Source organism: Cnephaeus nilssonii, assembly GCF_951640355.1.
Source record: "Cnephaeus nilssonii genome assembly, chromosome: 5".
NCBI classification, from domain to species: domain Eukaryota; kingdom Metazoa; phylum Chordata; class Mammalia; order Chiroptera; family Vespertilionidae; genus Cnephaeus; species Cnephaeus nilssonii.
In genome coordinates, this window is record NC_137076.1 from 79,015,293 (window position 1) to 79,038,409 (window position 23,117).

General features: G+C 41.3%; 1 protein-coding gene across 1 annotated transcript in view; it reads left to right on the forward strand.

Annotated features, from left to right (window-relative positions):
- The window catches only part of KDM3B (lysine demethylase 3B), a 62,763-nt gene that overhangs the window by 37,238 nt on the left and 2,408 nt on the right, over positions 1-23,117 (forward strand). The window contains exons 8-23 of the mRNA XM_079770837.1: positions 1,088-2,327; positions 3,173-3,374; positions 6,313-6,527; positions 7,475-7,627; positions 9,538-9,645; positions 10,770-10,897; positions 12,223-12,496; positions 13,240-13,496; positions 15,952-16,218; positions 17,404-17,575; positions 18,005-18,095; positions 18,235-18,365; positions 19,694-19,813; positions 21,259-21,398; positions 21,654-21,830; positions 22,245-22,379. Coding sequence (XP_079626963.1) covers positions 1,088-2,327; positions 3,173-3,374; positions 6,313-6,527; positions 7,475-7,627; positions 9,538-9,645; positions 10,770-10,897; positions 12,223-12,496; positions 13,240-13,496; positions 15,952-16,218; positions 17,404-17,575; positions 18,005-18,095; positions 18,235-18,365; positions 19,694-19,813; positions 21,259-21,398; positions 21,654-21,830; positions 22,245-22,379 — 3,810 coding nt within the window. The remainder of the gene's footprint in view (positions 1-1,087; positions 2,328-3,172; positions 3,375-6,312; positions 6,528-7,474; positions 7,628-9,537; positions 9,646-10,769; positions 10,898-12,222; positions 12,497-13,239; positions 13,497-15,951; positions 16,219-17,403; positions 17,576-18,004; positions 18,096-18,234; positions 18,366-19,693; positions 19,814-21,258; positions 21,399-21,653; positions 21,831-22,244; positions 22,380-23,117) is intronic.

Here is a 23,117-nt window from a genome sequence, read left to right on the forward strand (position 1 = left end):
AACCATTTAAAGTTTACAGTACTGTGGCATTTAGTGCTTCCACAATGCTGTGCACCCCCAACCACTGTCTAGTTCCAGAAATTTTCATTACCCCAAAAGGAAGCACCATATTTATTAAGCAGTCATGGAATAATTTATTTCTAGTGTTTTAAAGTGAATGTTTAGGGTTATCATCATCTACCTGTGATTTGTTAGTCAAGTGCTAGGATCTGGGATTTATTCAATTAAAAAGTATTACATAAGTGCTCATACCTACCTATGGATATATTACACATCCATTACATTCTGTGAATGTAAATGGATGTGTAATATATATGAAAGTGATCCTACTTTTTTATGCACATGCAAAAGGAAAATTTTTTTTATTGTCCGATTTGTTATGCTGAATGCTTTCATTTGGTGGGCATATCAGTATCTTACTTTTTCCTGGTTGGAGACTTGTTTGCCTAATGATAGCACAAGTTTTCAATAATCAGTATGCTCTTTTTAATTTAGTATCTTTAGGTTTAACTTTAATTGAAACAGATAGTCAACTTTCAGGTTGACTTGAACCCATAAATAAATGGCCAATTTCTAAAACTTTTCTTTAATGTACAATGGGCTTGTTATGGGGCTGAAGTCACTTTTGTAAGATGAAAAATTGGTAATAGCTTAAATTAAAATTTTAACAATAGCCTCTAAGGTCATTGAGGTAGATTAATATTACATGGTCACTTGGTATGTTTTAAAGTAAAAGCTGATGAATGTTCAGGAATCCTTTTCACCAATTCCCTGGTAGAGTCATTGTTTCAAAATAGATACCAAGAAGCCTACACAGACTCCTAGTGCTATGACAACCAAGGGAGTGGAAGGATGAATGACATCTTGCTATCTCTAGCTTACTTGCTAAAGATTCTCTCTGTGTGGTCTGTGGCAGGTTTCTTCCCTAATGCTGATGAAATCTAGTTATAAGAGCAGCTTTCATGGAATTGTAGGAAAGGAAAGTTGATTGACTGACTCATAAGAAATGTTGGCCTAGGTCCAAGAAAGAGATCATAAGGTTGTCAAGAGAAGTCAACATCACTAACTCAGGCTATCTTCTTTTCAGAATTCAAGAAATTCTGTTCTGGCCTCTTCTGGATTTGGAGCGTCTCTCCCAAGTTTATCACAACCTTTGACTTTTGGAAGTGGAAGGAGCCAGTCCAATGGGGTTCTAGCCACGGAGAACAAACCTTTGGGCTTCTCTTTTGGCAGTAGCTCTGCACCAGAGTCTCAGAAAGACTCTGATCTCTCCAAAAACTTGTTTTTTCAATGCATGCCCCAAACTTTACCAACCAGTAACTACTTCAGTACCGTTTCAGAGAGTTTGGCTGATGATTCCTCCAGTCGAGACTCATTCAAACAAAGCCTTGAGAGCCTGTGTAAAGGCAGATCCACTCTTGGAGCAGACACTAAATCAAGCTCTAAGGCTGGCAGCTCTGTGGACCAGAAAGTGCCTACAGAGTCCATGCCCACCCTCACACCAGCCTTCCCACGGAGCCTCCTCAATACCCGCACCCCAGAGAGTCATGAAAATCTATTTTTACAGCCCCCTAAACTGTCCCGGGAAGAGCCCTCTAACCCTTTCTTGGCGTTTGTGGAGAAAGTTGAACATAGCCCTTTCAGTGGCTTTGCATCTCAGGCATCATCAGGTAGCTCTTCCTCTGCTACCACTGTCACCTCCAAGGCAGCACCCAACTGGCCCGAGTCTCACTCCTCTTCAGATTCAGCATCTTTAGCAAAGAAGAAAACCCTCTTCATCACAACTGACTCCTCCAAACTGGTGTCGGGTGTTCTGGGCTCGGCTCTTACCACTGGGGGTCCAAGCCTCTCTGCTATGGGAAATGGCCGCTCCAGTTCACCCACCAGCAGCCTCACCCAGCCCATTGAGATGCCTACTCTCTCCTCCAGCCCCACAGAGGAGAGGCCAACTGTGGGGCCTGGGCAGCAGGACAATCCCCTCCTCAAAACCTTTAGTAACGTCTTTGGCAGGCACTCAGGCAGCTTTCTGTCCTCCCCAGCGGATTTTTCACAGGAGAACAAAGCTCCTTTTGAAGCTGTGAAAAGGTTCTCACTGGATGAGCGAAGCTTGGCTTGCAGACAGGACTCGGACTCCAGCACCAACAGTGACCTGTCAGATTTGAGCGACTCTGAGGAGCAGCTGCAGGCCAAGACTGGCCTGAAGGGGATTCCAGAGCACCTGATGGGGAAGCTGGGCCCCAACGGGGAGCGCAATGCTGAACTGTTGCTGGGCAAAGGCAAAGGGAAGCAGGCCCCTAAGGGCCGGCCTCGGACTGCACCCCTGAAAGGTGATCCTGTGGGGCTATATAGCGGCTTGGCTTTGGCACTAGCCTTGAATGCCTGTTGTGCTCTTGGGAGCAGAGGCCCTCCCTTTGATGGAAAGTTTATAATCATAAAATTACATAGTCAAGGGCGCCTAACAAAGGCCCCTCACTAGACCTGTTTCAGGGCAGGATTGCATGTAAATCAGCACTGTAAGAGGGGTATCTGTTCGTATAAAGATAGTTCCACAAAGGAAGTCCTTGACCTTCCTTAGTAGTCTCTTTGTTCGGGAACTCTTTCTTTGTGTTTTTCTCATCCTTTTCTGCTCTCCTTTGGCCCATTCTCTCTATTCACCCCTCACTTTGCTTCTCTCTGACACATATGTAAGGTTTTAATGTCATTTCCAAAGCCATTAAATTCTGTGGTATTAAGTTATTGTCCAGAAGTGTGTAAGAGCTGATGATAAAAAAAAAGAAATTCTGGTAGTAAAAGTAGCTGTTGTCATTAGGAATTGGTATCCCATTGGGAGCTCAATTAGAAGACTCCTTGATTAGAAATAGTCATATCCCTAGGGGCCAGAGACAGGTGGTGGCTACCTTCTGCCTTCTTGAGTTTTCCTCCTTCATGACCAGAGGTTTTTACTATAATGAGGTACTTCCTTCAAATTCTCCATGATCCTTAGCCCCCAAGTGAAGCCTTTTTGCTCCCTCTGCTTCCTTTCTGTCAAGGATGAACTTGTTGGGCACATGCCCAAACGGTGTAAAGAGGAGTGGTCCAGGTCGGAAAAGTATCTGTCCCCAAAAGGATCATGTTGTTGAGTCTCATTTATACCTGTCACAACCAACCATTTCTTCTTTCTCCCTTGCCACAGTTGGCCAGTCAGTCCTGAAAGATGTAAGCAAGGTGAAGAAGCTGAAGCAGTCCGGAGAGCCCTTCCTGCAGGATGGGTCATGCATCAATGTAGCCCCTCACCTGCACAAGTGTCGTGAGTGCCGCCTGGAGCGGTATCGGAAGTTTAAGGAACAGGAGCAAGATGATTCTACTGTGGCTTGCCGCTTCTTTCACTTCCGGAGGTACCCAAACTTCTCTCTTTGTCTCTTTCCCAGTTTCCATTAGTGAAACATAATTCCCACTGTTTTTATGAATCTATAAGTGTGTGTCACCATCTTTCTCTTTGTTTTCCTTACCCCTTTGCTCTCAAGTGTGTGCTGAGACTCTGCCACAGTAGCTACTTAGTTTGGATTGTGAAATGACATGTAGCTTTGTCCTTGGAGAACTGAAGTTGAACAGTCTCAGCTGCCAGCCCCTGACCTGTGATGAGTTATTCCTAACTTGGGTTCCACTTGAAACCAGTGGTATAAGCAGAACTCAATTTTGGATTATGAATCTGCCTGGCCACTTACTCCCCCTCTTCAGTGCTAGAGTAACTTGAGTTCCCTAGAAAGGAAGAGAAATAAGATTAGGAGATAATGTGCATTGTTTTTGAAATAGAGAAAACCGATGAAAATTCTAGGAATATCCCCTGCTTTTACCAAACAAAACCTTATTAGTCACTTCTGCCTAATAAACTTAGAAGTGGAATTTCTTCTAAATAATCTTTCAAGAAGCTTTAATTTTTAAAATAAAGAAATCCAAATAATTTATCCACTTGGTGTGGATTCACTTACTCAGCAAATATTTATTAAACACATAATGTGTACTAGTCATTGTTCTGGGCACCGAGAATTAAGCAGTGTACAAAATCTTCAAATTCTAGCCTTTGAGAGGTTTGCTTTGTAGTTGGAGAGGCAGACAGTAAGTAAGAAAAGTAAGCTTAAATATATGGTATGTCAGCTGATATTAACTATGAAAAAAAATAAAGAAGGGAAAGAGGATTGAAGTATGGGGAGTCTAGATAGGATGATTTGAGGAAGTGTGGGAGTGGGCTGCACATTTTTCTGGGAGACTAGTATTCCAGGTAGAAGGCATAACAAGAGCAGCTGTCCTGAGGCTGGAGTATACCTGGTGTGTTTATGGAGGTAGAGAGACTAAAATAGAGTAAGCCAGGGAGGAAAAGAGTTGAGGTTAGAGAGTTAATGATAACCCTGGCAAGTGTTGCTCGGTTGATTGGAGCTTTCTCCCGTACACCAGAAGGTCGTGGGTTCAATTCCCAGTCTGGGCACATGCCTAGGTTGCAGGGTCTATCCCTCTCGTGGCACAAGGGGAGGCCACTGATCCATGGGTCTCTTGCATTGATGTTTCCATGTTTCTCTCTCTTTCTCGTTCCTTTCCTCCCTCTCTCTAAAAACTATAACCGTAGGGGGTGGGGGGAGAGTTAATGATGGGTCCAGATTTTAAAGGCTACTCTAAGGGCCTTGACTTTCATGCTAGAATAAGTCATTAGAGGTTTTGAGCTTATGAGTGATGCTGATGAATGTTTTAAAGGAGCACTCAGACTCCCTGTTTGAGACTAGATGACATTGAGGCAAAGGCAGAGAGAAGAGGCTGTTGCAATTATCTAGATGAGAAATGATGGTGGTTTGGTGTGGGGAGGTAGCAGTACAGGTGATGAGAAGTGATTGGATTAAGGATATGTTTTGAAAATAGAGCCTACATGATTTTCTGATGGGTTAGGTATGGAGTATGAAAGAAAGGAGTCAAGGTTAATTCTATAGCTTTTGGCCTGAAAACTGGTAGAATGGAATTTCCATTTACTGATAAGGAGATTTCTCATGGAAAAGCAGGTTTGGGAAGGAAAATGGGGAGCTTTAATTTGGGTATGTTATATTTGAAATGCCTATAGATTTCCAAATGGAATTGCTGAAAGGGCAGCTGGATAGACAATGCTGGAGCTGAAAGAAGAGGTCCAGGAGATAAAAATTTGGATGTCACCAAGTATTTAAAACTATGAGTCTAATTGAGATCACTTAAGGAATGTAATTAGAGAAGGAAGGAGTTTACGGACTCAGTTCTAGAGCTTTCCAACATTTAGAGGAGGAACTGGTAGAAGAGGCTGAGAAGGAGCAGCCAGTGAGATATCCTAGAAGACAGCTGAAGAAAGTATTTCCTGGAAGGAATAATGAACTGTGGCAAATGCTGCTGATTGGGCCAGGTAAGATAAGGATTGGACTATGACCATATGGTTTAACAATGGGTAATGACCTTGTCAAAAACAGTTTTGGTAGATTGGTGAGGGAATACTTGATGGGAGTGGAGTAAGAGAAAATAAAAGGGAAAAGAACTAGAACTGATGACAACCAGTATAGACAGCTCTTTCAAGAAACTGCTCTAGCAAGCAAATAAATAGAAGAGTGTGGGATCAAAAGGACATTTGAGATATAAACTGTCAGAATGTTTTTGAGATAGCAAGTTCAAATACTGACAATGATTCAGGAGAGAGGAAAACATAATTTAAGAGAGAGAATTTGTGGAGAGATGATAGGACGTAGAGCAATAGGCGGAGAGATTGGTCTTCACTGGGACCTAGTTCATTCATAATAGCAGATCAGATGGTGTACATGGGGTCCAGTTGCAGGAAGGTGTGGTGGTGAGAGTTTGTTGGAGTTCTCTTCTGGCTCCTTGTATTTTCTCAGTGGAATGCTTAGCAAGGCCCTCATGGGGAAAATAATATTGGAGGTTTGAAAGAAGATACGAGACAGGCATCTGGGATGTGACTGCCAGGCAATATTAAGGACTCACCTAATTTAGGTAGACATTAATTTAAAGGGTGATAGCATGGCTCTGTGTTTTCCTCTGGTTACATTTAATGGCAGGGGTATATATGGTAGAACAAGTAGACATTTCTTTGGACAGCTTTTTAAAGAACCTAGACCTAGTAAATATTAACAAAATTTATTATTAGTGCAGAGAATACATACTACATTGATTAAATGTGATGAAAATTCTTAACTCAGTCTAATTCCTGTTAAGTCTCATTTACTTTCTTTTAGGTCCTAGGATTTTAGGTATGTGTTAGTTTGCATTGGCTGCTGCTATTTACTATGTATTTGACTGTCTTCCTTTTTGTTTCAGGCTGATCTTCACTCGAAAGGGGGTACTCCGTGTGGAGGGGTTTCTGAGTCCCCAGCAAAGTGACCCTGATGCCATGAACCTGTGGATTCCCTCTTCCTCCCTAGCAGAAGGGATAGACCTAGAAACCTCAAAATACATCTTGGCCAATGTTGGGGACCAGTTCTGTCAGCTTGTGATGTCTGAGAAGGAGGCCATGATGATGGTAGAGCCACACCGTAAGGCACCATCTTCCTCATTGAAACTTCCATTATATTTTGCTTAAGGGAAGGAGTGGAAGGAGTGGCAGATGGCATGTTCTATAGATGAATTAAGACTGATAAGACTTCGCTGTAGCAAACTATATAACTTGAGGCCCTAACAATATCCAGCAGACCTCATTCTTTTAGTCTTTGAAAGTTGACAGACCAAAAACTTGCCTTTTTCATTTTTGTCACAGAGCTTCCATAATAAGTATTTTGATCTCTACTTGGGTTTGGTTCACTCTGAATATTTTCAGCTTGCTGTGAACCCACTTGTATTAGTAAATGATATTCTATGGTATGTGAATAGATGACGTGCTAAGGAATGCTGTTTTACACTGGAACCCACATTATTCAACCATATATAATATTCCCATGCCTGTGAGATACTGGATCCTATTTCTAGGCCAAGGTAAATTGTACTATGAAATTATTTTCTACATTTCAAGAGAAGAATCCTCTTATTTCAAACTACCTCAAATTGACAATTTTAAAGTATCTTAAGTAACAACGTGTGACATTTATTCTCTGTTGACACTTGTTCAGAAATATTAGAAATTCCATGTATTTTGTTTCTCTTACAATTATAGAAAGACATACTTCATAAATCTTTGAGCTTTATTGCTGGACAAAATGACTTGAGTAGGAATCAGTGTATCTAGGGTCTTTTGCTATTGTTTAGTGCAGGGGTCCTCAAACTTTTTAAACAGGGGGCCAGTTCGCTGTCCCTCAGACCGTTGGAGGGCCGGACTATAGTTTAAAAAAAAATAAGAACAAATTCCTATGCACACTGCACATATCTTATTTTGAAGTAAAAAAACAAAACGGCAAAAACACCCGCATGTGGCCCACGGGCTGTAGTTTGAGGACGCCTGGTTTAGTGTATCTAATGCCAACAATATTTCTCTTCCTCCTCCCACCAGAGAAAGTGGCATGGAAGCGTGCAGTGCGTGGTGTACGGGAAATGTGTGATGTGTGTGAAACAACTCTCTTCAACATTCACTGGGTTTGTCGCAAATGTGGATTTGGGGTCTGCCTTGACTGTTACAGGCTCAGGAAAAGCCGTCCACGCAGTGGTAAGCAAATACTGTCCTTCGCAGTGCAACAGGTAACCTGTCAATGGAGGTATGGCGCTTTGAAATTGAAGCAGGAATGGGTTTATGTGCCCTTTTTATTTATTTACTAGAGGTCCAATGCACGAAATTCGTGCAAGGGCCTTGGCCCACCCGCTGCAGCTGTGGCTTTGTCCGAAGGATGTCCGGTCTGATTAGCATATTACTCTTTTATTATTATAGATTTTCTTATATGTATATTTTTATTGATTTCAGAGAGAAAGGGAGTGGGAGAGAGAGATAGAAAGATCAATGATGAGAGAGAATTATTGATCAGCTGCCTCTTGCACACACACACGAGCGCATACACACACATGCATACATACACACGTTCCACCCCACCACTAGGGATTGAGCCCGCAACCTGGGCGTATGCCCTGATTAGGAATCGAACTGTGACCTTCTAATTCATACATAGGTCGATGCTCAATCATTGAGCCATGCCAGGCTAAAAATATTTTTTTTTTTAAATAGACTATAAGTACTATATTTTGGGTTATAAACTAAATCTTAATAAATTTAAGGTGATTCATATAGAGTATGTTTTTTTACCACAAAAGAATAAATTAGAAACAGAAACTTATCTGGAAAAATCTAATATTTGTAAAGTAAACAACACACTTCTGGGGGTTTTTAGTTCGTTTGTTTTTAAATATTTTTTTTTTATTGATTTGAGAGAGAGAGAAACATCAGTGTGAGAGAAATATCAGTTGGTTGCCTCCTGTACACACACCCCTACCGGAGACTGAACCAGCAACCTGGGCATATGCCCTGATCAGGAATTGAACCGATAACCTTTCAGTACATGGACGATGCTCAACCAACTGAGCAACACTGGCCAGGGCAACAACACAGTTTTAAATATCCAGTGGATCAAAGGGAAAAAAATCACAAGAGAAATGAGAAGATATTTTGAAATAAATAAGGTTCAAACACAGTGGATCAACATTTGTGGAATACAATTAAAGCAGCACTTAGAGGGGAATTTAAAGCACTAAACACCTATATTAGAAAAGAAGCAGTATTTCAAACAGCTAAACTTCTGCTTTGAGAAAACTAGTAAAAAAATAAAAGGGTGAGAAGATGCACTTTACCAATATTAGGAATGATAGGTCATTACTACAGATCATTATACTGAAACATTTCACAACTTAGATATAATGGACAAATTTCATGAAAGACGCAAACTGTCAAAATTTCTCAAGAAGAAAGATAACCTATATAACCTTATATTAAGAAATTGAATTTGTAGTTTAGAAAATCTTCCAACAAAGAAAACTAGGCCCAAAGTTGTATCAAACATTTAAGGAGGAAATAATACCAATTCTACACAAACTCAGAAAATAGGAGGAAACGCTTAGGAACTTATTTATGAAGGCAGCATTACACTGATATCAAAGCCAGATGAAGACATAGCATCCCACTTCTAGGTATTTATAAAAGAAATTAAAACATATCCAGAGAAAGACTTGTACCTGAATCTTTATAGTAGCTTTATTCATAATAGCCAAAATTTGGAAACAAGTTAAATGTCCACCAGCCAATAAATGGGTAAACAAAATATGGTACATTCATACCCTGGAATTCCACTCAGCCACAAAAAGGAATGAATTATTGATACATGCAACAATATGGATGGATTTCAAGATCATGATGCTAAATAAAAGAAACCCAATGCAAATGACTATATACTGTATACTTCCAGTTATATGAAATTCTAGAAAAAAGCAAAACTTTAGTGTTAGAAAGTTGATCATTGGTGGCCAAGGGTTGAGAAAGGGGTATTGACTGCGAAGGGCTCCAAGGGTAGGAAGGGAGATGGGAATGTGCTCTGTCTTGTGGCCTCATAAGTGAAGGCATTTTATTTATTTCAGAAACAGAAGAGATGGGTGATGAAGAGGTTTTCTCCTGGTTGAAATGTGCAAAGGGGCAGTCCCATGAGCCAGAGAATCTAATGCCCACACAGATTATCCCTGGCACAGGTAAGGAAATTCCTGTTTTAGATTTGGTGTGTGGAAGCAGGGGGGCGGGGATGTTTAAAGATAGAATTTACACATCATAAAGTTGGTGAAATAGTTTATACCAGCCTTATGTATTTTTTAAGCCTCACCAGATATCTCCAAGGATTTGAATATTTAGAGAGGTGTTAGATTGTATGCAGCCACTGCACACATTTTGCTTCACTTTTCTGGTTGGGGAGGTTGATTACTTTTCCACATATCATTTTACATTTTTATGGTTGGCAGGACCAAAATAGAAAAATCCAGTCCCATGCTGTCAGAAAGACCTTTGGTTTTAGGTTTTTAAAAATCCAGCTGAAGCTAATCAAACATGAAGCTAATCAAACTGAAGAAGGCAATTTAACAGCAGGAGTAACTGGTCATGTTTGTGTCAAAGTCCCAGTTTACTTCATTGATTCCTCTGGACAGTCTGTTTCCAGCTTGCACACTTCCGCTAACACATATGCATTAAAGGTGGTGAGCCTGCAAAACTCCTGCCTATATTTTTCTTCACAAAAGAAAGCTTGGGGCTGGGGAAGCACACCTGCACCCTTTATACCCAGTGCTTCCAAGCAGAAGGGCTCCCTGAGTGCAGTGGTAGGATGCCTGCTCCCTTCTGGTCTAAGCATTAGTTAAAGGTTTGTGTCAATTTCACATTGTTCTTTTTTTTCCTCCCCACTTTTTTTTTTTTTAATATATTATATTGATTTTTTACAGAGAGGAAGGGAGAGAGAGAGTTAGAAACATCAATGACAGAGAAACATCGATCAGCTGCCTCCTGCACGCCCCCCACTGGGGATGTGCCCGCAACCAAGGCACGTGCCCTTGACTGGAATTGAACCTGGGACCCCTCAGTCCGCAGTCTGACGCTCTATCCACTGAGCCAAACCGGTTTCGGCTCCCCACTTTTTCTAGTGTTGTTTGTGTTTTTTTGGTGGTGTTTTTTAGGTATAACTTAAAGTACATAAATTTCTTGTGTACATTTTAAATGTTTACATACTCTTTAACATTGAGGGAGATAATTTAAGTAAGGTCTTTAGCACAACACCTGAACATACAGGAATTCTAATGTTATTGTTATTGTTATTATTGTGTCTCTTTTCCAGCTCTTTATAATATTGGAGATATGGTACATGCTGCCCGGGGCAAATGGGGAATTAAAGCAAACTGCCCTTGTATTAGTCGGCAAAACAAATCTGTGTTGAGACCTGCTGTCACCAATGGAATGTCACAGGTAAAGTGGTGTGTGTGGGTATAACTGAGTGAAACTTTAATAAGAGTTATTCAAGGGATTTTAATTCCCTCTGACTGGTACAAGTTTCTCTTGATTCATCTTTAAAGCCAATTCACATTTTAGTTGATAAATAATACAAAGAGATTCTTTGTATCTTGTCAAGATTTATACCTCAGGGTCCAGTGTAGGTGAAGAGTATAGAAAAGGTTACTAGGAATACAGTCCTCTCTGTGCATGGATCCTGTCCTTGTCATGTTAGGTACAAAGGACAGAGATATGAAGATTGGCCTGCCGAGCTGGGATCATTCTACCCTGAAAGCAATCCCAACCTCCAAAGAGAGTCTGGTTTTCTCATTGCTGTGTCAGAGGTAGAGGTCATTCCTATTTGTGACTATTTTGAACAAGAGGCTGGGGTTGTGTGTGTGTGTGTGTGTGTGTGTGTGTGTGTGTGTGTGTTTAATTATTATTTTTAATTATAATTATTATTTTTTAAACTATATTTATATTGATTTCAGAGAGGAAGGGAGAGGGAGAAAGAGATAGAAACATCAGTGATGAGAGACTCATTGATCTGCCTCCTGAAGCCCCCTACTGGGGATTGAGTCCACAACATGGGCATGTGCCCTAACCAGGAATCAAAGCATGATGTCCTGGTTCATAGGTCAACATTCAACCGCTGAACCATGCAGGCTGGGCTTTTTGTGTGTGTGTTTTTATTTTCATTTTATTTTATTTTATTTTAGTGTGTGTGTGTGTGTGTGTGTGTGTGTGTGTGTTTAAACTCACATATACACAACTAACTGCTTACATTTGGAGGCCCTTCTAGGAATGCTACTATTAGCACCTGGTCAATAAAAGGCACAGGAATTAATGCTGAGGGACCTCAAGATATATTTTCAGTAGAGTTGCCATATTAAAGCAAATCATATGGAAGTTTCAAGAATAGAATAATAAACATTTATTGAGTTATGTGTGCCAGAAAATAAGCTAAGCTCTTTGCATATACTATCTCATTGAACTTCAAAACAGCTTCATGGGGTCAAATTCTGATTACCAATTTGCCATTGCCAAATTTGAGCCTTAAACATGCTAAATAAAACCATGTTTTATTTTCAAGCCTTTTTCACTGCTCTTTCCACAGAACCTAGCTAGTTTCTGTCACATCATATGACTCAATAAATATATATTGACTGAATGAATGAACAGTTTATGGGATAGTTTCAGATTGTTTTCCCTGACTTAGAGTCCTCTAAATAGACCTATGTAGCCATTATTTTTGCCCCACAAGGACAGCACTCTAACAATGTTGGCCTTCTGTGCTTTAGCTTCCTACCATAAACCCTAGTGCCTCTTCTGGAAGTGAAACCACCTTCTCAGGTGGAGGAGGAACTGCAGCGGTAACAACTCCAGAGACCGATCCCAAAGCTGACAGCAATGACATCAGAGCTGATGAGCCTCCAAAAGCAGACAGTTTGGCATCAAACAGCAGTAGTGAGCTAAAAGCCATCAGGCCCCTTTGTCCTGACACAGCCCCACCCTCCTCTGCCCTGCACTGGTTGGCGGATTTGGCAACTCAGAAAGCTAAAGAAGAAACAAAAGGTGAGATGAACAGAAGCCTCTGCTCTGCATGTGGGTGGAACACTTGAGTTATTCTTGGATTCTTCAAACTCACATATTACCATCAACATTTATGAAACATGCCACTTGCTTTCTCTGGCTGATCACATAAAACAAGGGAATCTCATGTGACTTTTTCTAGAAGTGGAGCTTTTTAAAAAAGGCACATGCCTGGTCTCTACCCCAGACCTCTTTTAGACAAAATTGATGCAAGATTTTTAATAAGCTTCCCAAATGGCTCTGTTATACAGCCAGGGCTAAACAGTTTTCACTGGGCACAAGAATTGCCTGGGGAATCATTAAAAATGCAGATTCCAAAAAAAAAAAAGCAGATTCCGTGTACCCCACCAGAACTATGAAATGAGGATAAGACCAAAAATCTCCATTTTTAACAAGCACTCCAGGTGATTCCCCACTTCAAGTGATCTGGAGACACACTGGAAGAAACACTGTCTTAGAAAGTGAGGGAAATGAAAGGTGGATGGGAACAAAAGAAGTGTGAAATCCAGATCTGGAAAAGAAAGGAAGAAGTAGGAGAGCTTCTCCTTGGCCTTGAAAGCTACCATAGTTATAGCTCATCAGGCTTGGCCCAGACAAACCACACATAGTCTGGGGGGCAGGGGAGAGGAAAGTTTCCTCCTACCCACTTGGCTGATTTTTAGGAGTCATTTGCCTGCTGGGTGTTCCTTGTTGTGCTAATGCTCTTCCCGGTTATGTTCTTACAGAAGCAGGGTCCCTGAGGTCGGTGCTCAGTAAAGAGTCTCATTCACCCTTTGGGCTGGACTCGTTCAACTCCACTGCAAAGGTCTCTCCGTTGACTCCAAAGCTTTTTAACAGTCTGTTACTGGGTCCCACTGCCTCCAACAACAAAACCGAAGGCTCTAGCCTTCGAGACCTCCTTCACTCCGGTCCCGGAAAGCTTCCTCAAACCCCCTTGGACACAGGCATACCCTTCCCCCCGGTCTTCTCTACATCCTCAGCAGTAAGTGTCCTCTCTACAACTCTAGCCATTGCTGCTTTTCCATGAGAACCATCAGAAATCTGATAGCTGGGTTAGAGGGTATGTGGGTGACTTGTGTTGGCTACATTGTCCAGCCAACAATCTTCCTTCACATAAAGTTTGGGATCCTTTTAAGTAGTGAACCTTTTGTGCCATGTTAGGAAGTCAGTGGACATGAGACATTTAAATTATCTATCATCAGTAGAAACTACATTGTTTTCTTGACAGGCATTAATTTTTTATATATATGTTTTTACCTAGGCAGTATATTGGTATTGTATTCTCTTGGATATCTAACATGCCTCAAACCTAACACTTCTTAAGACCACACTCCTGATCTACCTGTAAGCCTGCTTGCTTCTCCTTTAGTTTTTCTCTCTTGGCCAGTTGGATCTCCATTCTCCAATCTTGCAGTCATTTGGGACTCCCCTCTCTCACATTTCATATTTAATTTGTCAGCAAATCCTTTCAGTTTGATCTTCAAAATGTATAGAGTCCACTCATTTCTCATCAGGTCCGTTGCTTTCCCTCTGGTCTGAGCCAATACCCTCTTGCGTGCATTTTTGCAGTAAATTCCTTACTTGGGCCCTCTTTATTGCTTCCCTTTTCACTCTGCAGTCTATTTTACACAGCAGCTAGGTAATCCTTTTAAAATACAGGTCAAGCCCTAGCCGGTTTGGCTCAGTGGATAGAGTGTCAGCCTGCAGACTGAATGATCCCGGCTTCAATTCCGGTCAAGGGCACATGCTCAGGTTGCAGGCTCGATCCCCAGTAAGGGCTGTGCAGAAGGCAGCCGGTCAATGATTCTCTCTCATCAATGATGTTTCTCTCTCTCCCTCTCCCTTCCTCTCTGAAAACAATAAAAATATTTTTAATTAATTAATTAATTAAATCATGTCACCTCTGCCTAAAATCCTTTATGGACTTCCTGTTTCTCTCATAATATAAGCAGCGTCCTTTCAGTGGACTTTAAGGCTCCACCCCAGCTGTATGTCTTCTCACTTCTCTGACTTCAACTACCACTCTCCCTCTTGTTCACCCTCCTCCGGCCTCGCACAACTTCTTGCTGTTCGTTGAACATGGTCCGGCATGCACCTCTTCAGAGCCCTTGCACTTGTCCTTTCCTCCACCTAGAGCTTTCTTTCTCGGGTAACCACATGGCTTGCTTCATCAACTTCCTCTCCGCCCTCCCAAAATGTCACCTTCTCAGTAAGACTTCTTGGATCACCTTTTAAAAAGTCCATCCCACTCCCATCTTCCACTCCCATCTGTTTTTTCTACACTTACTATTTTTACCATTGCACTTAACTACCATCTGGCTTACTGTATGCTTTATTTATTGTCTGATCGCCTCTCCTTAAAGACATTTTTATTGTTTTATTTGTCACTATATCCCTAGTGCCACAGTGTTTGATACATAGTAGGTATTTAGTAAGCATTTGCTGAAAAGTGAATTCACAAGGTACACAACTTTAAAGATACAGTGAAAAATCTTCCTTGGTGTCTCCCAGCCACATGTTTCCCTTTCTAGAGGTCATTATTGTTTCATGAGTGTCCTTTCAGGGATATTATCATGTGTACATAGCTTTTTCCCCTCTTTTTACACAAATGTTCTACATAGTGTTTTTCTGTTTCCAGTTTATATATCTTGAAGATCATTTCAAACTAGTACATAAACATGTTTCTCATTCTATTTTATGATTAATAGCTGAAATTTGATGAACTGTGGATGGTTGAACCTTGTACAGTGGGTTATTTGGATAAATGACTTTAAAGAAATTACTTTGGATAAATGACTTTAAAGAAATTACTTTGGTGTATTTTTTGTCTCTTTTGGATAAATGACTTTAAAGAAATCACTTTGGCGCTATTTTTTTTATACTTGCTCTTAGCTCCCCCTTCCAGTTTTTATTTTTATTTTTAAATTTTCTCAGGATGTTTTATGATTACATGTACTCTATAGAGATAATGATTAGTAACACTTCAGTTATAGCAGGCATAGGATTATTAAGTTTACTAAAGCCCAATTATTTTATGTATCCCTTGGGCATTGTAACCACAAAATTGATAACCCTCAAAGTAAATTATCTTTTTCACTCATTTACAGTATTTTGTGATCCCTTTGGTCTACATGCATATGCTTAATACAAATTAAGGGCTGAATGCAAAGATATTTCTTAGGTATCAAATCTCTTGAGGCACAGGGGATCTTTCTGTACTTTCCTTTCATTAACGTGAAGCAAATATGAAGGATAGGGAAATTTAAGATACTGACTTAATAGGTTCCCTCCTCCAATTATAAAAGACATTTTAACTTTTATGAAATCTAATCAAGTAAGCAGAACTCCTTCTTATGAATACAACTGTTAGACAAATTTGTGAATGCTCTTTTCATGCTGCCTCAGTCAAACTTACCTGGTGGATTTGTGTCTGGCAGGGAGTGAAGAACAAGGCCAGTCTACCCAACTTCCTTGACCACATTATTGCCTCAGTGGTAGAAAATAAGAAAACCTCAGATGCTGCAAAGCGGGCCTGCAACTTGACTGATACTCAAAAGGAGGTGAAGGAGATGGTGATGGGGTTAAATGTGCTGGACCCCCATACCTCTCACTCCTGGCTCTGTGATGGGAGACTTCTCTGTCTCCATGACCCCAGCAACAAAAACAATTGGAAGATCTTCCGAGAGTGTTGGAAGCAAGGCCAGGTAAGCAAAAATAAGCAGTTCCCTGTGCTGCCTATCTGCCACAGCCACCAGGTGAGTTGCAAGTCTCTCTGAGAGATATAAGTAAGTTCATTATAGACAGTCTTACTACTTCAAGTTTTGAGATTCCTGAGAACACATTATGGATTCTTCTTTTTTTTTTTTTTTAATATATATATTATTTTTTATTGATTTTTTACAGAGAGGAAGGGAGAGAGATAGAGAGTTAGAGAAACATCGATCAGCTGCCTCCTGCACACCCCCTACTGGGGATGTGCCTGCAACCAAGGTACATGCCCTTGACCGGAATCGAACCTGGGACCTTTCTATCTACTAAGCCAAACCGGTTTCGACTATGTATTCTTTTATTTCTAAGCTGTGGACCTCTGTTCTTAATAGGGCAGTTGAAATTCCTGTTAGGTGGTGAGCTAGCATTAATGACACCTTTAGGGGAAAGTCCTTAAGTGTGATGTGTGGGGTGAGACCAAGATGGGTGGAAGTGGGTGGTACTTTTTCTAGGTAAATATTTTAAGGCCATACAAGTTTTTGTGATAGTGTGATAACACTGCCTAATTTTTTTTTTCTTTATACAAAATTCGTGCACTAGGCCTGGCCGGCAATCGGGGCCGATCAGGGCCTTCCTTCATTCTGCACGACCCCCTGGTGGTCAGCGCACGTCATAGCGAGTGGTCAAATTCCCTGTGGGTCAAACTCCCAAGGGGACAATTTGCATATTAGCCTTTTATTACTTTTATTATAAAGGATTTCTTTCTTTCTTTTTTTTGTAATGCTGCCTAATTTTTATACTTTAGAAGGTGCTTGAGGAAGGGAGAGGTTATGGAATTGTCTGGACTTTTTTTTCTTTTTCTTTTTTTCATTCTCACTGTGAGGAAGTATTCTAAAAGATGCATTTGTCACATTTTGTCCTCTCACCTCAAAATAGTGATAGATACCAGGGCAACAGACGTGATTTCCATGGCACATTCCCAGGGTGAGAGTGAAGTATAATGGAGTAGGAGTAGTTTTCATTTGCTGTAGGTGGCAGGTTGAAATCCATAGATTCTGAAAGTGGAAGGGAACAATAAATCATCATGGACAAGAAAAGTTGGCCCCCAGGAAACCCTTCTATTCTGTCCCTTAGCCCTGAGCTCAAAGTATTTCCTACGTGGGTTATTTTTCTTTCCACAGCCAGTGCTGGTTTCAGGGGTACATAAAAAGCTCAAGTCTGAACTCTGGAAGCCAGAAGCCTTTAGCCAAGAATTTGGAGACCAGGATGTGGACTTGGTGAACTGCAGGAATTGTGCTATAATTTCCGATGTGAAAGTTCGGGATTTCTGGGATGGCTTTGAGATCATATGCAGTAAGTAGCTCTTATATCTAGTTCAATAATGGCAAACTGGGAAGTAAGCATCTCTGTGTTCAGTTATGCCCACGGAATAGCAACATACAGCCTCTTGGTGGGAGGAACATTTTTGTCTGGTGCTAAGCAGGTAGCTAGCTTGGCAATCGCATAACTCCCAGAGCTTATCTGAGCTTAAGCATGTGATCCACAGAGTGTGTGGAACACACTTTCACCCTAAGGAAGGGGGATAGAATTCCTATGAGGTGGAAAATTATAGGTGTACTAAAGCAGTGGGTGAGAAAAACAGCCCATCTAGTCCATTATGGGAGTTTACAAGTCTGAAAATAAGAGCTTAGTCTTCTCTTAGTCTCCTAAATTTTGTAGTCCCTGGAAAATCAGGCAACAGCCAACCCAGCAGATGTTTGCGAGAGTGTTTCTGTCTTTCAGAACGATTAAGGTCAGAAGATGGACAGCCAATGGTGCTCAAACTCAAGGACTGGCCTCCTGGGGAAGATTTTCGGGACATGATGCCAACAAGGTTAGTGAATTAGTGGGTCATCTTGAGAGACTTTTCCTTGCTGAAGCCGTCACAAAGTCATCACAGAAAAATGAACTTTGCCTCTTCGCCTTTTTCCCCCGGTTAACAAATTAAGTCATCTTTCCTGCTTTTTTTGTAGGTTTGAAGATCTGATGGAGAACCTTCCTCTACCAGAATATACCAAACGAGATGGCAGACTCAATCTGGCCTCTAGGCTACCCAGCTACTTCGTAAGGCCTGATCTCGGCCCCAAGATGTACAATGCCTATGGTATGAGAGCAAGGCCATATTGCTCTTTATGGACATTATTGTTCCCATTTCACCTATAAAGGGAATATAGAGATGATAGAGGGCAGTGTCAGGTGCTAGAGAAGTTAATAGTATCCAGGATGGTCTTGAATATGTTTGCTTTCATCATACTTGTTTGCATAATATCCATATGGGTCCAGTCAGTTTGTATATCTGTGGTAGTTAGAAAGTATCCTCTCAAAAATTCTATACAAGGAGACATGATTCTTGGTTTTTAAGAGACTTGATAAAGTAACAGTGAAGAAGCTGAGTACCATGCTACCCAACCAGCTCTTTGTGAAGTTCCAATAATGTCCTAAATCACTGTGAAAACCAAGCTATATTTGTTTATTTTATTTATTTATTTTTTTAATCTTCACCTGAGGATATTTTTCTATTGATTTTTAGAGAGAGGGAAAGACAGAGAGAAATATCAATATGAGAGAAACACATCGATTGGTTGCCTCCTGCACGAGCCCCGACCAGGGCTCTGGGCCGGAGGGAATCAGCAAACACTGTACATGCCCTGGATCAGAATTGAACCTGGGACCCTTTGGTCCGCAGGCCAACACTCTATCCACTGAGCCAAACTAGCTAGGGCCAAGCTATATTTGGTATATGTCCTAATGCCCATATATGTTTTGCTTTTTAAGAAGAAATCATTTTTGCCCTGACTGGAGTGGCTCAGTTGGTGGGCATCATCCTGTGCACAGAAAGGTTGCCAGTTCAACTCCTGGTAAGGGCACATGCCCAAGTTGTGGGCTGGATTCCCCAGTGGGGGCATGCAGGAAGCAGCCAATCAATGCTTTGCTCCCCCATCAATGTTTCTCTCTCTCTCTCTCCCTCCCTCCCTCCCTCCCTCCCTCCCTTTCCTTTCCTCTCTCTAAAAATCAATTTAAAAAGAAAGAAAAAAGAAGTGATCATTTTTGTCCTGGCCAGTGTGGCTCAAGTTCGTTGGAGCATCCTCCCATGCACCAAAGGGTCGAGGGTTTAGTCCTCAATCGGGGCATATATGGGAGGCAACCTATCGATGCTTCTCTCTCTTTCTCTCTCCCTCCCTCTCCCTCTTCTAAAAAATGAAAAGGTCATTTTTTTGGGTGAAATTGGTTCAGTGGCCAAAGCTAGTAAAACAGTAGTATCAACCAAGCTAGAAATCAGTCTTAAAATGCTAGAAAAGAGATGAAAGTCATAAACAAGATATTCTTCCAATGTTACTCAATTAAAAGTATCTTTGAGTATGTTTTCACTTGCAGGGTCTATATGGATTCTTCAAAATATTCTCTTTCACCTTGCATATCTTTTGCCTTCAGGCTTGATAACAGCAGAAGATAGAAGAGTTGGCACAACAAATCTTCACTTGGATGTGTCTGATGCAGTTAACGTGATGGTGTATGTTGGGATCCCCATCGGGGAGGGTGCTCATGATGAAGGTACGATTTCTAGAATCCACTGTTTCAGGATGGTGAGGCATGGCCTTGGGAATAGAATTCGGTGTCTTCCCCTCAATCAGGGCCAGTGGCTTTTTCTTTTATTTATTTTTTTAATATATTTTTATTGATTTCAGAGAGGAAGGGAGAGAGAAACAGAAACATCAATGATGAGAGAGAATCATTGATCGGTTGCCTCCTGCACACCCCACACTGGGGATTAAGCCTGCAACCCAAGCATGTGCCCTGACTGGGAATCAAACCATCACCTCCTGGTTCATAGGTCGACGCTCAACCACTGAGCCACGCCAGTCAGGCAGTGGCTTTTTCTTAAATTTCTGCCAGGCCTAATATGGTGCCCAGGGGATGCTTTTAGACAAAGGGGAGGTTTTAGCAGAGAAGAGGCTGCTTGTGTATCTGCCAGTCATTCTCCTGGGAGAATGTGTAGCACCACAAAGAGGAATGAATAAGGAATGGCAAACCAGCCTACTTGGTCATCAGCCAGATCAGCTGTGGATGACAGATGATAAAGACAGGTCACTTGCACAGAAATGAAGCATGAAAGTGTATTTTGCTGCATTTATACTCCCTGCTATCTCAGTATAAGATTAATATGTGTTAATTATGGAAGTTTTAGAAAACATAGGCAATTTTAAAGAAGAAAATAAGTAACTCAAAATCTCAAGGTTCATAGATAATCAGTATCATTACTTTGGTATATGTCCTGCCATACATTTGCTTTTGATGCTGCACATCTACAGATCCTTCCACTGTGTTGTCCTTTGAGAGGTTGTAGCCAGCCCTCGTAACTTACGAGAGAAGCTTTATGCTTCATGACCTTAAACCCATAGTATTCATAGCATTTAGAAGAGGTCTTGAGAAAGTATAGAGTTCATCTACTTGCAGCAGGAACTAACCTGCAGTTTGAACATAAGATATGATTACACAGTTTGAACAAGAGGTATGTTTTAAAGGGCCCTAGCAGGTTTGGCTCAGTGGATAGAGTGTCGGCCTATCCCAGCTAAAGGGTCCCAGGTTCAATTACAGTCAAGGGCACATGCCCAGGTTGTTAGCTTAATCCCCAGTAGAGAGCATGCAGGAGGCAGCCAATCGATGATTCTCTCTCATCATTGATGTTTCTATCTCTCTCTCCCCCTCCTTTCCTCTCTAAAAATAATAAAAATATTTTTTTTAAAGAAATATGTTGTAAATGAAAACTATGCCTCCAAAAAATGCTGAGTCTCTGTGAAGTAAGAAAGATTAAGATTGCTCTTCCTGTGTTTAGGAAGCTTAGACCTATATGACTTTTGATTCTTTGATTCTATCTTGTATTATTCCAGAGACATAAGAATAGTAGAGACTAAACTTGTTTGAATTAGACATTTTGCTTCACTCAGAGGTACTAAAATGGCTGGTTACATTGAAAAGTGGCATTTTGCTCTTTTCAGAAGTACTCAAGACAATTGACGAGGGAGATGCTGATGATGTGACAAAGCAGAGGATTCACGATGGAAAGGAGAAGCCTGGTGCTTTGTGGCACATCTATGCAGCCAAGGATGCAGAAAAGATCCGGGAGCTGCTCCGAAAGGTGAGGTGGGCACCCAGTTCACAGACTAAAGGTCTGGGAATGCAGAGACAGCCTGCCTAAGGTATTTCATGTGGGGTTCCTGGCATTACAGACCTGTGCCTCTTGTCAAAATGCCCCAAAGGCCTGAATCTACACCTAGAGGAGGATGTTTAGAAGAAAGCTTTGGCCCACGAGGGACACTGCTGCAACAAGTTGGATTTATGCTGTTCATAATTTATTGATTTTTCCGTCTTTGTGTTTTGGTCATGGCTTCAGGTTGGAGAAGAGCAAGGCCAAGAGAATCCCCCTGATCATGACCCAATTCATGACCAAAGTTGGTACCTGGACCAGACCCTCCGTAAGCGACTCTACGAAGAATATGGTGTGCAAGGCTGGGCCATCGTTCAGTTCCTGGGAGATGCCGTCTTCATACCTGCTGGAGCCCCACACCAGGTGGGTTCTATTTCGGGAATTGGGCCTCATAGTCCCATGAGCTTCCTACTGGGGATGCGCCCGCAACCAAGGCACGTGCCCTTGACCGGAATCGAACCTGGGACCCTTCAGTCCGCAGGCAGACGCTCTATCCACTGAGCCAAACCGGTTTCGGCTCCCATTCCCCCTTTTTGATCCCCTCATCCTGCCTTCCTCCGAGGTAACCTACTGTTAATAGTTTTGTATATATTTTTCTAGATACTTTTCTATGCATATACTAATGTTTTATATTTATAAATTTATACTTAACAGTTTTTCCACAAGTGTTGTCTTTATAAAAATGAAATTATTATAAGTATTTCTAAAGTTGTTTTTTTAACTGTATAATTTTGCATGTGTTACTAAATCTCTAATGCCTGATATTTTCCCTCCCAGGTGCACAATCTATACAGCTGCATAAAAGTAGCAGAAGATTTTGTATCTCCAGAACACGTAAAGCACTGTTTCCGCCTAACGCAGGAATTCAGGCATCTCTCTAACACTCATACAAATCATGAGGATAAACTGCAGGTAAATAGCTCCTCCTTCACTTCTCCTCTCCTACTCGATTACATACACAGGAGGCACTACTGTCTGTTTCCTGAGGGTATTCTCTGGGAGGTAAAACTGTGGAGAGATGATAAAGGAGCTATGTCTGGGGGTATGGAGTCCTCCCCCAAGGAAGTATTTAATCAGTCCTCTTCAGATTTGGTTTTAGAGAATACTCATGTTTTAACCTACTAATTTATAGTGTAACAGTCTTCTATTTCTCCGCCCCTGGGATATAGAATGTTTCAGTGTTAACTGCGACTAGACTGACTTCCCCAGTCAGGTGAGAAAAGCATTGTGACAGTTTTTTTCTGAGAATATTTCTGAGAAGGGATATTTCTCTGGAGTGGCTTCTCAGAGCAAATTTCTGTGCAGACTCGGTCGCTTAGAGCTCTGCTAATGACTGCAGTCCATGGCCTAAGAGGAGTGGGGATTGTTTTCCCCTTGTAGATCTAAGCTGGACAATCAGATTCAGTTTTCCTCTGCGCCTTAAGTGGATTAGAACTTTAAGGGCAGAATTTCATTGTTAATATATTTGGGTGCTTTAGTAGCATATAAGAAGAAAGAAGCAAGATTGCCTGAGCAGAACTTCAGCATTCTGAGTACACACTCCCAGCCTCTCACTTATGGCCTGTTTGCCTCCATCAGCCTGTGGCTCAGGTGTGTCTTCTTTGGTCAGTGACCAGTACAGTTGGAGATTTTTCTTGGTTGTTGGTATTT